Below are 13157 nucleotides of genomic sequence, written 5' to 3' on the forward strand. Positions count from 1 at the left end.
GCTTTGGTCTAACATTACGAAACTCAGTGTGTGCCATAAGCAGCATGCCCTGAAGGTACTCAAAAGATTTTGAGACAGCGCCACCTGTTGGTCAAAAGTTATAATTAATTTCTGAGAACGCTAATAACTTTTGAATAAATTTGCCTATTGCAATGAAACTGATCTTAATAGATTCCTTCGGTTATGCTGAAAACATAGATATATGGTTTTGCATAATCAGCCAAACTTCCTGTCCGCCATCTTTATTTCTTTGAAAAACCTTCTTTTTCGAACTCCTCCTAGACCGTTTGTCCGATTTTCACGAAAATTGAATCATATCATCTCCAGACGGTGCCGAATAAAAGTTATGGATTGCGTGACGATAGACAAAACCGTTTTCGTATACCACAGCATCAAATTTGAGGCATGCTGCCAAAATGACTATTTAGGCTTTATCTCTGCAATGCCTTCACATTTTGACACCAAACTTTGTATGTGTCATTGTCACCTCACTCTGACCACATCACATCTATTTCGTAACTGCGCCACCTATTGTTCGAAAGTGATAATCCATTAAATCATATAAGTTAATGTTTATGTGATTTTCTTAGCCATTTGCCCAAAGTTCTCTCAAAATGCCCTTAAATGCTCCTTGCTGCAGTTGGTCTGCCACTCCTTGCCATTTTGGCATATGTTGCCGCTTCTTGCGCTTGGCCCCGGTAATGGCTGCTTGCAGCTATATTTCTAATTGTTCTCAGTTGTTTTGCTTTATTACCAGACTCAATATTTGGCTCGTTCTTACATAGTAGAGCACGTTCGCACATGCGCACTCTTCAAACACGGTACTTCAAATCTTTCGAAAAACTAAAAGACGTAAATTCCATTTGTATGTATTCTAAATAAAAGGCACCGGTTGTGAATGTCAGCTTGCTTATTTTGCTCAAGATAAGGATTTATTACCTCCAAATGTCATGCAATATAGAAACGATGCCCATGAAGACGACGATGGGTCAGAGATTTAGGAGATTTATGTATACACTAAACGTGTTTCTCAATGTCAATGATACTTCCTTGGCAGAAAGGGTCCTTCCAAGTCATTTCCTGCAGAGGCTAGACGAGGCTCCTCTTTAGCATTCGGAGAACACGTAAATAAAACAGGCTAGCGAGCGCACGTCATTGCGTCATTACATCAGTAGTGAAAGGTCTGCTTTCGGCGCTGCAAAAATGGTCGTGCTACTGGTTTGGTTGCTGTACCACACTGTTTAAACACACTTGACAGTCCTTATTTTCTATGTCAGCCCTCATAGAAATAAATAAATAAAAGTAAGCGATAATGTGTAGTGAGACGGTTGTTATAGCAAATACAACCCCGCGTACTCAAACGCAAAGCGGAGGGGTCTTGAATCAGCCTGAAGGGGTTGTATTCGCTTAACAACCGCCTCGCTATTCATGGATTTCATGTGACGTCACACAGTGGCGCGGCCGCCATTTGTAGGACCGAATCGCGATTGCTAACGTGCCGTCTATCTGCAGTGCTGTAAGCTGTGACAACAGCAAATCACAAAGAAATGATAAACTAAAATTTAATAACATTCCCAAAAACCCTGAACGTTGTAAGAAATGGATTTCTGCTATCAAGAGGGATAACTGGACACCTAAAGAACACTCCAGACTCTGCAGTCAGCACTTTATTTCAGGTAAGGAATGTAAGCTAATCGTTTGCAACATGGTTTGCCAACGTGAACTGTTGTAACATTAGCACCTGTTCCTTACCAATCAGCCTTTGCAGATAAATTCAATTAGGTAATGTGTAACTGGCTTACATTTTCTAACAAAATAACTTGATCGTCATCTGTGTATCAACGTTATGTTAACGTTAATTTATCCACTTTTAGACTAACTAATTCGGTAAAACTTTACTAAGGCTTTAGTAAATGGATATTCCATCACATATAAAGCATTAATAGTCATTAATAGTTATAAAAAAGCAATTTATAAATACAGCTATAAATGCTTTATTCTTGATTACTTTATTAATGACCAATTTATCATTTCTAAATGAAATATTGCATTATTTATAAACCAGTTATTTAAGAGTTTTCAATGGAGTTGTCTAAGATTACTTAAAAGTATTTAAATTCACATTCATACATCTTATATTGAGACAAACAGTAATACTTAGTTTGTTCATAAAATCTACCTGAATTTACTCCATTTACTTAAACTTTGTGATCTTATGAATCACTGAATACTCTTAAATAACTGGTTTGTAAATAATGCTATACTTTATTTAGAAATGATAAATTGATCATTAACAAAAAATGAAAATACTATTATTAAACACATTATAGCCTAGATATGTTTATAAATCAAGTAAAAAGCATTTATAGCTGTATTTATAAACTATTTATTGTCTATTAATGCTTAAAAAATTATGTATTAACTGTTTACTCATGCTTAACTAATGATTAATAGCATGCAGTTATCATAAAAGTGTAATCACTAATTCTGAGTTGGTAATGTTAATTGGTGTCTCATTATACCACTGCAGGCAAGAAAAGTGATAATCCTCTGAACCCCGATTATGTGCCAAATCTGTTTGCCTACCTGTCACCTGAGCAACGACAAAGAAAAACCAATTGCTACAAGAAATTTGAGCAAACACAAGCTGTCAAGAGGAAGAGAAGTTGTACCAGTGATGTGTCAATGTTACCCCATGGTAAATATACTGGCAATGAGATGGACCACAGTGACAGCTTTCCTGAGAGCGGGCAGAGTGGGGAACACAGCTACTGTAAAGACCCTATCCATACTGAGAGCAGTGTAGCATGCTCCGATGAAGCCTGTCGAGAAACTGTGAAGAAACTGACAGAAGAGTGTACCAGACTGAGGGCAGAGGTCTATCAACTTAGGGACAGGGTAAGCAAGTTATCTTTCCCGCAGGAGGTGTTCAAAGACAATGATGAGATGGTCCAGGACTTAACTGGACTTCCATCCTATTCCAAGATGATGGTCGTCTTCACCTTCTTGTCGGGATTCCTAAAGGGGGGACCTGGGCTGACTCCCTTTGTGTAACATTTGCCCATCTGTTGTGCCCTCAGAATAGAGACTACGTAACATTGTGTTCCCAGTGTAACACATAACTATATGAACTGAAGTCTGTTTTATATTTGCAATAAAAAAAGGTGACAGTAAAATTCTGTTCTCATTCTGTTTATTGTTAATCATTCGTAATAATCAAATCATTCATAAAAAATCCCATATACATTATAAACCACATGGGTAATTAGGTTGTAGATTCAAACTGCATTTCTACTGTGCAAATATTTATTCCTACCAGAAACCCTGTGCCCGGCTCACAAATAGTAACTTAACCGAATGTTATTGAAAAAGGCATTTTAAACTACTGATTGAAAACTAACACTAAATGAAGATATGAACTTCATTAAAGGAATAGTTCACTTTAAAATGAAAATTCTGTCATCATTCTCACCCTCAAGTTGTTTCAAACCTGCATGCATTTCTTTCTACAGGAGAACACAAAGGAAGATATTTTGAAGAATGTCAGTAACCAAACTGGAACCATTGACTTCCATGGTAATTTTTTTTCCTACTATGGAAGTCAATGGTTCCAGTTTACTGTTTGGTTGATGACATTCTTCAAAATATCTGAGAACTGTCCCATCTTCCTGTACTGTTATCCAGTGGTATGTTGGTGTTAAACTGAGGCTTTGTGAATGCTTCACCTGAAAATGTAAATAAAAGTAAAATTAGCAAATTACAGATTAGCTTGATAAAACATTTTTTACAATTGGAACACGTATAACGTCATTCTAGACAGCTATCTATATTTACACCAGTAACCTTAGTTAAACATATGGCTGAATGTGCTGTGCTCAATGTTTCTGCCTTAAATTAATAGACAGTGATTTGTCTACATTTCTGAAATTCATAACTTTGACACTCTAAAATGTAATGTACATATGCATTTTCAGTAAAGATGTTTTAAAATATTGTGAGTGCTAAAAATAAATGAGCTTATCGGACATGGCGGGGGGCGGGTTTTTGCGAACGGTCAATTTATTTCAACAATACTTTTATGTCCAGCAAGTAAAAGAGTGCCACTTACCCTTCCTGTTATCAAGAACATTTTCTTCATCTCCAGATGATAGATTCCGGGATCATTAACCCAACCTGAGGTGAAGTAGCGGTAGGCTTCAGTGCTTTTAAATGCCTTCCGGTGAATGGATAGGGATTGTGGACGAGGTAGTATGTCAGCGAACGTCAAATTTTTTACAAGTCAGCAGTTCGTTTGAAAGTAAACACGGATCTAAACCTTATCAATTTTATTTAAATACCTTTTCATCTGTAATGAGGTGTGCTGTGCTATTTTAGTGTGCGACATCTTTCCGATCAGGAGAAGCTACGCAAAGGTCCTAAAGATGGCGGCCGCAACAAAAAAGTCACGTGACTGAAACCCATGAATACATTTTCCCACTTATAACATGGCTACCCACCAAATAAATCAATAATTTGACACAAAATATTAATTTAAAAATGATTATATTACGGGGGTGAACAACTGCATCCATAGTAACACGATCTAGCTGTTAAAACCCGTAACACCTCATTGCAGTACACGAGATCTAGAGGGCGGAGCCGGATCCAGATCCGAGGGGTGGAGCTGGGTAGGTTTAGGTATATGTAAGGTGGGAGGAGTTGGATCTAGATCCAACTCCTCCCCATGGATTTCATGTTCTGCAGTGCGGACCATCTCGTTAAAACGCATGAAATGATAAAATATGTGATCAACAAAAAAGGCTAACGTTATATGAAGTAGAAGTAAACAAAGTGAATCACCAGTAAAAGGGAACAGCTTTAAATCCCCCCTCAGCAAATCAGTTGAGTCGATGTGTTTAATGTCAAACATTAGGCTGTATCAAAAGGTAACTTCACGTCCGCTGCCAAGATGGATCCATAGATATAAACAAACTGCTTCGGTGTGTCGCATATACGTCATCATCGTCTTGCTGCTCCCTCCCCATTCTGTGATTGGTTCCCTATCTCAGGGGAAAATTTGGTTCATGGTGTTCAATAAAATCGCGCTGCGGCAAGGCAGCATGGGGAATCCCAGGCTAGTCTGCGACAGGGTTTGAGATGGTTTCTCTTGTTTGGTGGGTGTGTCAAAAATGTCAGCCTAATCAGCAGCAACATGTATATAAACCACATGGTTTTAAAAAGACAGCTTGCACAATGGGTCCAAGTAAAGTCGTTTATAAATGTGTCCGCTGCAGCTCGCTATACGCGACAATTGAAGACATTAGGAGACATCGTCGTTTGTTGAAAGAGTTTTATATTAAAAATATAGCATATCAACAGTATTCAGCAATAATGTTAAGCCTAATACAATAAAAATAATAAGATCATAGATCATAACACCGTCTCAGATGAAAGAAGATAATCCTTCACCTGAAATTAGTGTCTTTTCGTCCTTAAACGTTGTATCACAATAATTAGGAACAACAGTTTCAACAAATCCCTTCACTCGATTCGGATGTTCTCTTTTATTCTAGACGGCAAGGGTAGTGATTGTAACATCGAGCATATTTTGCAGTTTTAAACAATACAGATTTCATCAGGCTCTGAAAATGCAGCTTTGCATCACAGGAATAAATTCCATTTTAAAATATATATTTAAAAAAAAAAATGTTGTCAAGTTGACACACGCCAGATAAAGCCCTGTGAATGGATTCTTGATATCTTTGATACTGTTGCCGTGACAACACATTAAACTTTAAAATTCTTTTAGGATGCTTTTGAGACTCTTAGCATGCTTGAAATTGCATGAAACTCAACAGACACATCACATTTATTGGCCAGTAGACATGTGCAAAGTTTCAGAAACGGGTGTGGTGCAGGGACTAAATAGCACCACCTTTTGACAAAAGTGGGGTTTTTAGTTTTATCTACAGTTACAAAAATCGGTATATACATTGTACTCCTCAAGCTGGACAACTTTCCAATTCATAGTCAATAGCTCGGACCAAGAGGAAGTCAGATATTTTGGTTTGAATATGGTGAGCCTCTGTCTGAGCCTACATCCCTGTATGGCAAGCCCTTTTAACATTTAAAAGCTAAGTTTGCCTATCCGGAATTAACATTGTACATATCAACAACGTCTTTCTGACTAGTCATAATTACATTTTGGATAGTTTGTATTATTATTTAAGATATCTGTAAAATAATTGTGACTAGTCGAAACGACAGATAGAGTATGGCAAGCCATTTTAACATTTAATCATTTAATCATAAAAGGGCCGAAGCCTGCGGCACCGCCACCCCGGCACTGCCTTTAGGTAACTAAAGGAACCGGGGTTGCGGTGCCACCGGCTTGGGCCCGACATCGCTGCCCGCAGCTATATTTTTTATTATTATTATTAAATAAAAGCACTGAGCAAAATATACTTCTTTCAAAAACCTTACCTAACCTTTGCTTAAGATTTTGAACTTAAAACTTGTTTTTTTTACTTTCCTACCACAAGCTTTCAAAGAGTATTGTACCTGTACAAATACTTGGAAAGACAGTGTAACTATCCTGAACATTTCAGTTATGGCACATTAGCTAAAAATAAGCTCTTGTAAAGACTCTTCACATCTCTGACAGAGTCATCACCAGAGCTTGAGCCTTAATCATTGACCTTGTCCTCTGTCTAAGCCTGAGAACCTCTTCAGAGAAGCCAGAGCCCATGAGGATCCACCCACCAGGGCCCTAAAGTAAATTGGTTTCAGCGCCTCAATCCCGTTCTCATTCTGCTCATGAATTAGAGGAATAGGGCTCTCTGGGGTTCCTGCAAGCCACCAAGCTTTCATACACAGCATCGTTTGACATGAGAGCTGCCTGCTCTGTCCCCCAGGAACCTCCTGGCCAACCTGTGCTGTCCTTCTCTGGCTTCAGCCCATTAGCTGCAGGGTTTATGGAGCATGGAATGAAGAACGAGGAGCCGATCAGCCTGGGTGTCCAATGCATTATGTGACCTTTGAAATAACCCCCAGTAAGGGGTCAATCAGAGCCAGTGACATCTCCCAATCCCTCATTTTTGCTGATAAATTGGAGATTCAGTATAAAGAGAGGGGATAAAGGAATATAGGGCACCTCAGAAGCAGAGCAAAAGAATGAACGAGAAAGAGGGGGTCATTGGTTCGCTGTCATTGGTTTAAGCACTCCAATCTTCTCAAATCATTTCTCTAGAATTAATCTGTTATTCCTAGATGTACTACTAGAGTGCAGTGGACAAATCTGTTTCTGCCCTGTGGCATGTGGGTTTGTGTACAAGATTGAAAAAGATGCTGAGATAGATCCGTCACCATAGTACTTTCAAGAGTTCACACTTACATATAATTTTGAGTGAGTAAGATTCAATGTGTATTTGGCGTGCTGTCCGGAGGAAGGGCTCCAAGCTCGGAATTCTGCCCGAACCCAGAGTACTCCCCCCGTGTGTAAGTGATTTTTAGAAAGAGGAGTGTGGAGAACTAGGAGTGTGGAGAAGGGGTGGAGGAGGGATGCTGCAAACTGGCAATGGATCGAGGTAAGACTGCTGAGTCTATGGGTGCTTCTCAATATCCCTCCTCATCTCCTCGCTCCTCCGTCCTCCCTCCTATGACCCGGAAACCGATCGAGCTCAGCCATCTTGAAGGACATCTCAATTCTCTAATTGCACCGTGAGGAGTCGAGGATCGAGGAGTGAGGAGGCTTCCTGAGGAGTCATAAGCGAGGATACACAGGTGCATCCTACGCGGAACTGTTTTATTGACTAAACGTGACGCACGTATCAATTCTCCTCCCCCTCCACATCGTTCACAATCATTTTAATTTATACTTTACCTTTGCAGTTTATATAAACCACACATCTCAGATATTTCAACAGTATAGTCTATCTTTATTATTATTTATTATGAATTTATTAAATAACCAAACTTCAACAACATAAGGGCAGATCCTTTTAGCGCTGCTCATGACACTGTGGAGTGACGCTCGAGTGATCAAGTATTCCAATGGATATAAAAAAGCTTTTATTCGATTCCTCTGTCCTCCTTTCCTTTCCTCGCTTCCTTCCCTCGCGTCCTACAGGGGGTGGAGCTGAGACGCAAGGAAAGGGAGGAAAGAAAAGGAAACGAGGATGCACAAATAAGAAATGAGAAGGACCCTATATGTTCCCTCTTATCATTGATTGCTGATTGCTGTCCACTTGTGTTAATGGGCTCTATGCACAGCGGTATTTCCGGTGAAGGATTAAGTATGCTCGATAACTTCCGCCGATCGTAGAGTCCGATGCAATACCGAGAATTTATGTAACCCCTCTGAATTGTACAGTTATACATTTTTTTTCTTTATTTATTCATAAAGTATTTGTACCTGCTTTTGATTTGTAAACCACAAAGGAACTCCTGTATTTTAGATGCAGTACTATCCTTAACCTCTAGAGGGCGATTAACGCTGTGGTATGTTGAAAGTCAGCGTATGTTGAAAATCAGATGAAGAAGCCTGCTGACTATGTACGCACGAGGTCAGCGTGTAGCTGTAAAAAGACGATCTAATTCTCAACTGTTATGCAGTTCAATGTTCTAATTCTTCTATAAAGAGTAAATTAGTCAAAGTTGTTAATTTGTCCAGTTGCTGAGGAAAACAACCAGTCGAAGCTTTGGTGACTGGTTTTTTCTTTTACACGAACTCTGGTGAGTTTTGAAATGCATCTTCTTTCAAATTGATATTATTTTTTCTTTATATGCGTCTTAAAGCCAGTCAGAGTTATATATTATGGTTTAGAATGTATTTTTTGTATGTTTATATGGTAAAATTAATACAGAGTCAAATCTGTCTGTGCATAATGCTGGTTTAACGTTAACTGTTTAGTTAAACTATTTCATTTTCTTCAAGTGTTATTAATGCTGCAAATGATAAGAGAAATGTTGTACAACTGACGAAATATTTAAGAGATATAGTGCATATTGGAATACTTTTATGTGTTTAAGTTGTTTATTTGCACTTATATTGTCACGTGTTGAATTAACACTGGTAATAACGGACATTTTGTGCAGCTATTAGAGCATGTCGGTGTAAAAATTGTTTATATTGAGAAAAAATGTTTAATGTGACGGCATTGTTTTATGCAGATTGTTTTTTTTGAATGCTGATTCGATTTGAGTGATCTTCTGTGTGAACGGCGAGCCAGACCCTGACCTCCCACTCAAAGAATCGTCGTGGTCCATCACGGATGCACACAAGAGAGCTAAGCACATACATACTACCCGGGTAGCAACACAAAAGGCCTTTACACAAATACATTGAAGCTCTTTACACACACATGACCATTGGCACTTAACACATGGACATTTGAGCACATCACACAAAGGATCCAGAAGAGACTGAGACTGTTTTATTTTGTTTCATTTTATTTCATTTTTGGGGGTATTTACATTCAATTTCTGGTTTGTGAGAACATTGTTTAAATACATTGAATGTGAATAATTGTAAATAAAATTGCCGGCTGTTAATTACTAAAAGTTGATTTGGTCTAGGGATGCACCGATACCGGTATCTGGTATCGGCCTCGATACCACATTTTCTAAAGTACTCGTACTCGTTAAAAGTCCCCCGATACCGGGGACCGATAGCATGTTCTGAGAAATGGGTTAATCACAGGCGCCGAGTGCCCACCCCCAGGCTCCGGCTGCAGCTCAGAGCAGGGAGAGGGGGAGACATGTCAGCCGTGTGGAACAGTGATGCGCGGTACAATGTATAAACAACCCGCACACTACCAATGTTTTCAACTACCCGCCCGCGACTCGGACCGCAAAAAAAGTAAGAAAATATTGTACCCGACCCGCTTCCTGACCGTATTTTTTAAAAGTAGTACATGCTCATCGTAGCGTCATTGGGCCATAGACGTGTAACAACACAGCATCGCAAGAAGACGTAGCCTACATATAACAAAGGCAGCACTTTGGTCATCATCTTTCATTATTTCGGTAAATGTCTCCCACACTTACTCTTTCTATTTGTGTATTTGCGGAGCTTCCACTCCCCAGTCTTCAACTTTTCTCTTGCCGCCTCCATCTCTCTGCAGACTAGTGATCATAGACATGGCCGGTTCGTGAACGAATCGTTCTTTTGAACCGGTTCTTTTTAATGAACCGGTCGAACCAGTACACTAAATCGAACTGAATCGTTCGCAACAGTTCACGTCTTGTGTCAGTGCTTATCCACAAGTTACTAAAGTTACTCACTTTCAGACATGCCTGACAGTCCCTCCGAGTCGAAATAAACCAATATCCCGAATTATATTTTACTCCAGTAACTCCAACAGTTCACTGAACTGAGACATGTTGTTGCCACAGCTGAGAGAAGTGATGAGCACGAGCAGCTGATACTGCGCATCCGCGTACTACCGAACGCAGAGGTACAGCGGTTCTCGGGTCACACCAGTACAGAACTGAGAACTATTTAGACTGAGCTTGTGTGTCATCTTCGTGGCAGTTATTCAGCCAATAAAGTGTAGGCCTATATATTTCATAGAAAATTGTATCTAGTACTATATAAATACAAAGGTTTAATTGGCATCTTTTTCCAAACGACCTGACCGACCAGGACCCGAATATCATTAAAAATATTTTTGGATGACCCGTAACCGCGGGTGACCGCAGGCACCCGCTCATTTTGGATCAACCCGTGCATCACTGGTGTGGAACTGTTTCAAAGTGAATGGCTTTGGGTTAGGAGAATAAGTTTACTTGTAGTTGCCAAGTTACTTATAGTCAGTTGAATGGCTGTTGGGGGACCAAATAAATAAAGTGTTATCAGATATTAAGCTGATCGTACTAATACTCTAGTCTACTAATACTCTAATGACAGTTAGTTGACATGTAGTTGAAAAGTTACTTATAGTTAGTAAAGTGGACTATCGAAATAAAGTGTTACCCAAGTAATTTAATCAAGCACCTAAATATAAAATATTTAAATCATGTATTTTTAATTTTTTTTTTCATTAAGTACTCGGTATCGGCGAGTACTGAAATGCAAGTACTCGTACTCGTACTCGTTTTCCAAAAAAGTGGTATCGGTGCATCCCTAATTTGGTCCACCTTTTGCTTTAAATCCTCCCAGAGCCGAATCTAGGCTGAAATCTCGGTAGAGTAACAGATATAATATTACATTCGTTGTCCCTGTTACATTTATATTGAATTTTATACTCCATGGTTATAATAAAGAAACGTTAGTCACAAAAACAGATAAAACAGACACCCCTCGTTGTGTTTATGCTTCTTTTTAAAATTATATTAAATAAACATAACTATATATAAAATTACATCTAAACTAATCATTGTTATATAGTTAAACACGGTTAGTCTTATTGTAATGCGTTTGTATCATGACTCAGAGACAACACTATTTTGTCAAGTTGCTAACAGCAAAATCAGAAAGAGCTTCATTTGTAGTGACTGTAACACAGCATTTTCTTCACTATGCCATATTTTAAAATGAACTGCATGCTATTTAGCAACAAGTCAAATGCGTGAATGCACAAATAGCACTAACTAAATCATTTGTACCACTTAACGTGCCAGACGCTCTATTCGTGCCAAGTTCGTGCGAATGAGGTGTATTCGCGTCTGCAACACTCTACACCTCATTCACGCCGCAGAAATATTTTCCGCACGTAACGTGCCTTTGCATTGACTTAACATTGAAATCACTCGCACCTGACTTGCTATTCACGTCCGGTGTGAAGGCACCATAACGATAAAAACTTTCAACACACTCAACTTACTGTATTTGGTATGATTGTTTTATGTGAAACAGCGCAGCATTACTCGATTTTAATTCGTCAAATATAGTGGCCTGTATGAGTAGTAATTAAGCACTTGCGGTTGTTTTATTTGAATACAATAATGTGAATTTAAGTGATTAAACATAACTGTAACAAAGTTCAAGTTCAGGAAAGAAGGAACTCAGATGTTAAACGTTAAGCAAAACACAAAGAGCGGCACTAGTGGACAACTGCGGCAATTAAACATAATTATATGTAAACTGTCCAAGCTCTCAACTCTGCCCTAATTCATATCACAGTCCCATCGGACTGCTTTCCATCAGCCGTGGAAATGAAGACGACAACTCCCATGATTCCACGCTCAATCAAGGCGCCATCATCAAGCTACGCCTTTGCTATTGTTTTTAAAAAGCAACCTCTAGCGGCGAAACTTACATTATGTGCCTTTAATTTGAGCTGGAAACTGCAGTGAATTGTAAGATTAGGTACATTTTTGGACTCTTGTAGAAATATATGTGTAGCAGCACATTTTTACAATTAGACTAGGTTGTTAATACCTTATACCTCTATACTTTTTATTACCCTTTTCCAAGTCCATTTCAAATTATATAAGACATCACTTTAAAGGGATAGTTCACCTAAAAAGTAAAATTCTGTCAGTATTTACTCATGTTGTTCCAACCCCATTAAACCCCGTAACAAATTAAGATATTTTTGATGAAATCTGAGAGCTGGATCACTCCTCCATACTTGTCCATAGGCTTCTAAGGGATTGAAACTTGCCGGCCCCGAAAAGTTATTAAAGACATTGTTAAAATAGTCCAAGTGACTACAGTGGCTCAATCTAAACTTTATCAAGCGACGAGAATACATTTTGAGCGCCAAAACAAACAAAAAAACGACTTTATTTCAACTATTAATTTCCTTCTCTGTGGGCCTCTTGTCAGTTAACGTAGTGTAATAGCGTAGAGCTACGTCACTCGTAGGCTCACTATTAGCCGACGCTGGTCATGTGTGTGATGCGTGTGACGTACAACAACAGAAGCTTACGCTGTTGCACTAGTGAACTCACTCGAGGCCCACAGAGAAGGAAATTAATAGTTGAATAAATTCGTCAACAAAAAGTATTCTCGTCGCTTGATAAATTGAGGATTGAGCCACCGTGGTCACTTGGACTATTTTAACAATGTCTTAAATAACTTTTCGGGAAACAAGTTTCAATCCCTTAAGAAGCCTATGGAGGAGTGATCCAGCTCTCAGATTTCATCAAAAATATCAATATGTGTTCCGGAAATGAACGAAGGTGTTACGGGGTTGGAACAACAAGAGGGTGAGTAAATACCGACAGAATTT

General features: G+C 38.9%; 2 protein-coding genes across 3 annotated transcripts in view; one reads left to right on the forward strand and one right to left on the reverse strand.

Moving 5' to 3' along the window:
- Positions 1-13157, reverse strand: part of b4galnt4a (beta-1,4-N-acetyl-galactosaminyltransferase 4a) — a 284111-nt gene that overhangs the window by 195014 nt on the left and 75940 nt on the right. The window lies entirely within an intron of this gene.
- On the forward strand, positions 1484-3737 carry LOC120489694 (uncharacterized). Its single transcript, XM_089127951.1, has 2 exons — positions 1484-1676; positions 2531-3737. Exon 2 carries the CDS (start codon positions 2686-2688, stop codon positions 3052-3054), a length of 369 nt encoding a protein of 122 aa, XP_088984077.1. The 5' UTR covers positions 1484-1676; positions 2531-2685; the 3' UTR covers positions 3055-3737.

This window comes from Pimephales promelas, chromosome 25 (genome assembly GCF_988280905.1).
Source record: "Pimephales promelas chromosome 25, fPimPro1.hap1.1, whole genome shotgun sequence".
In the NCBI taxonomy this organism is placed as follows: Eukaryota; Metazoa; Chordata; class Actinopteri; order Cypriniformes; family Leuciscidae; genus Pimephales; species Pimephales promelas.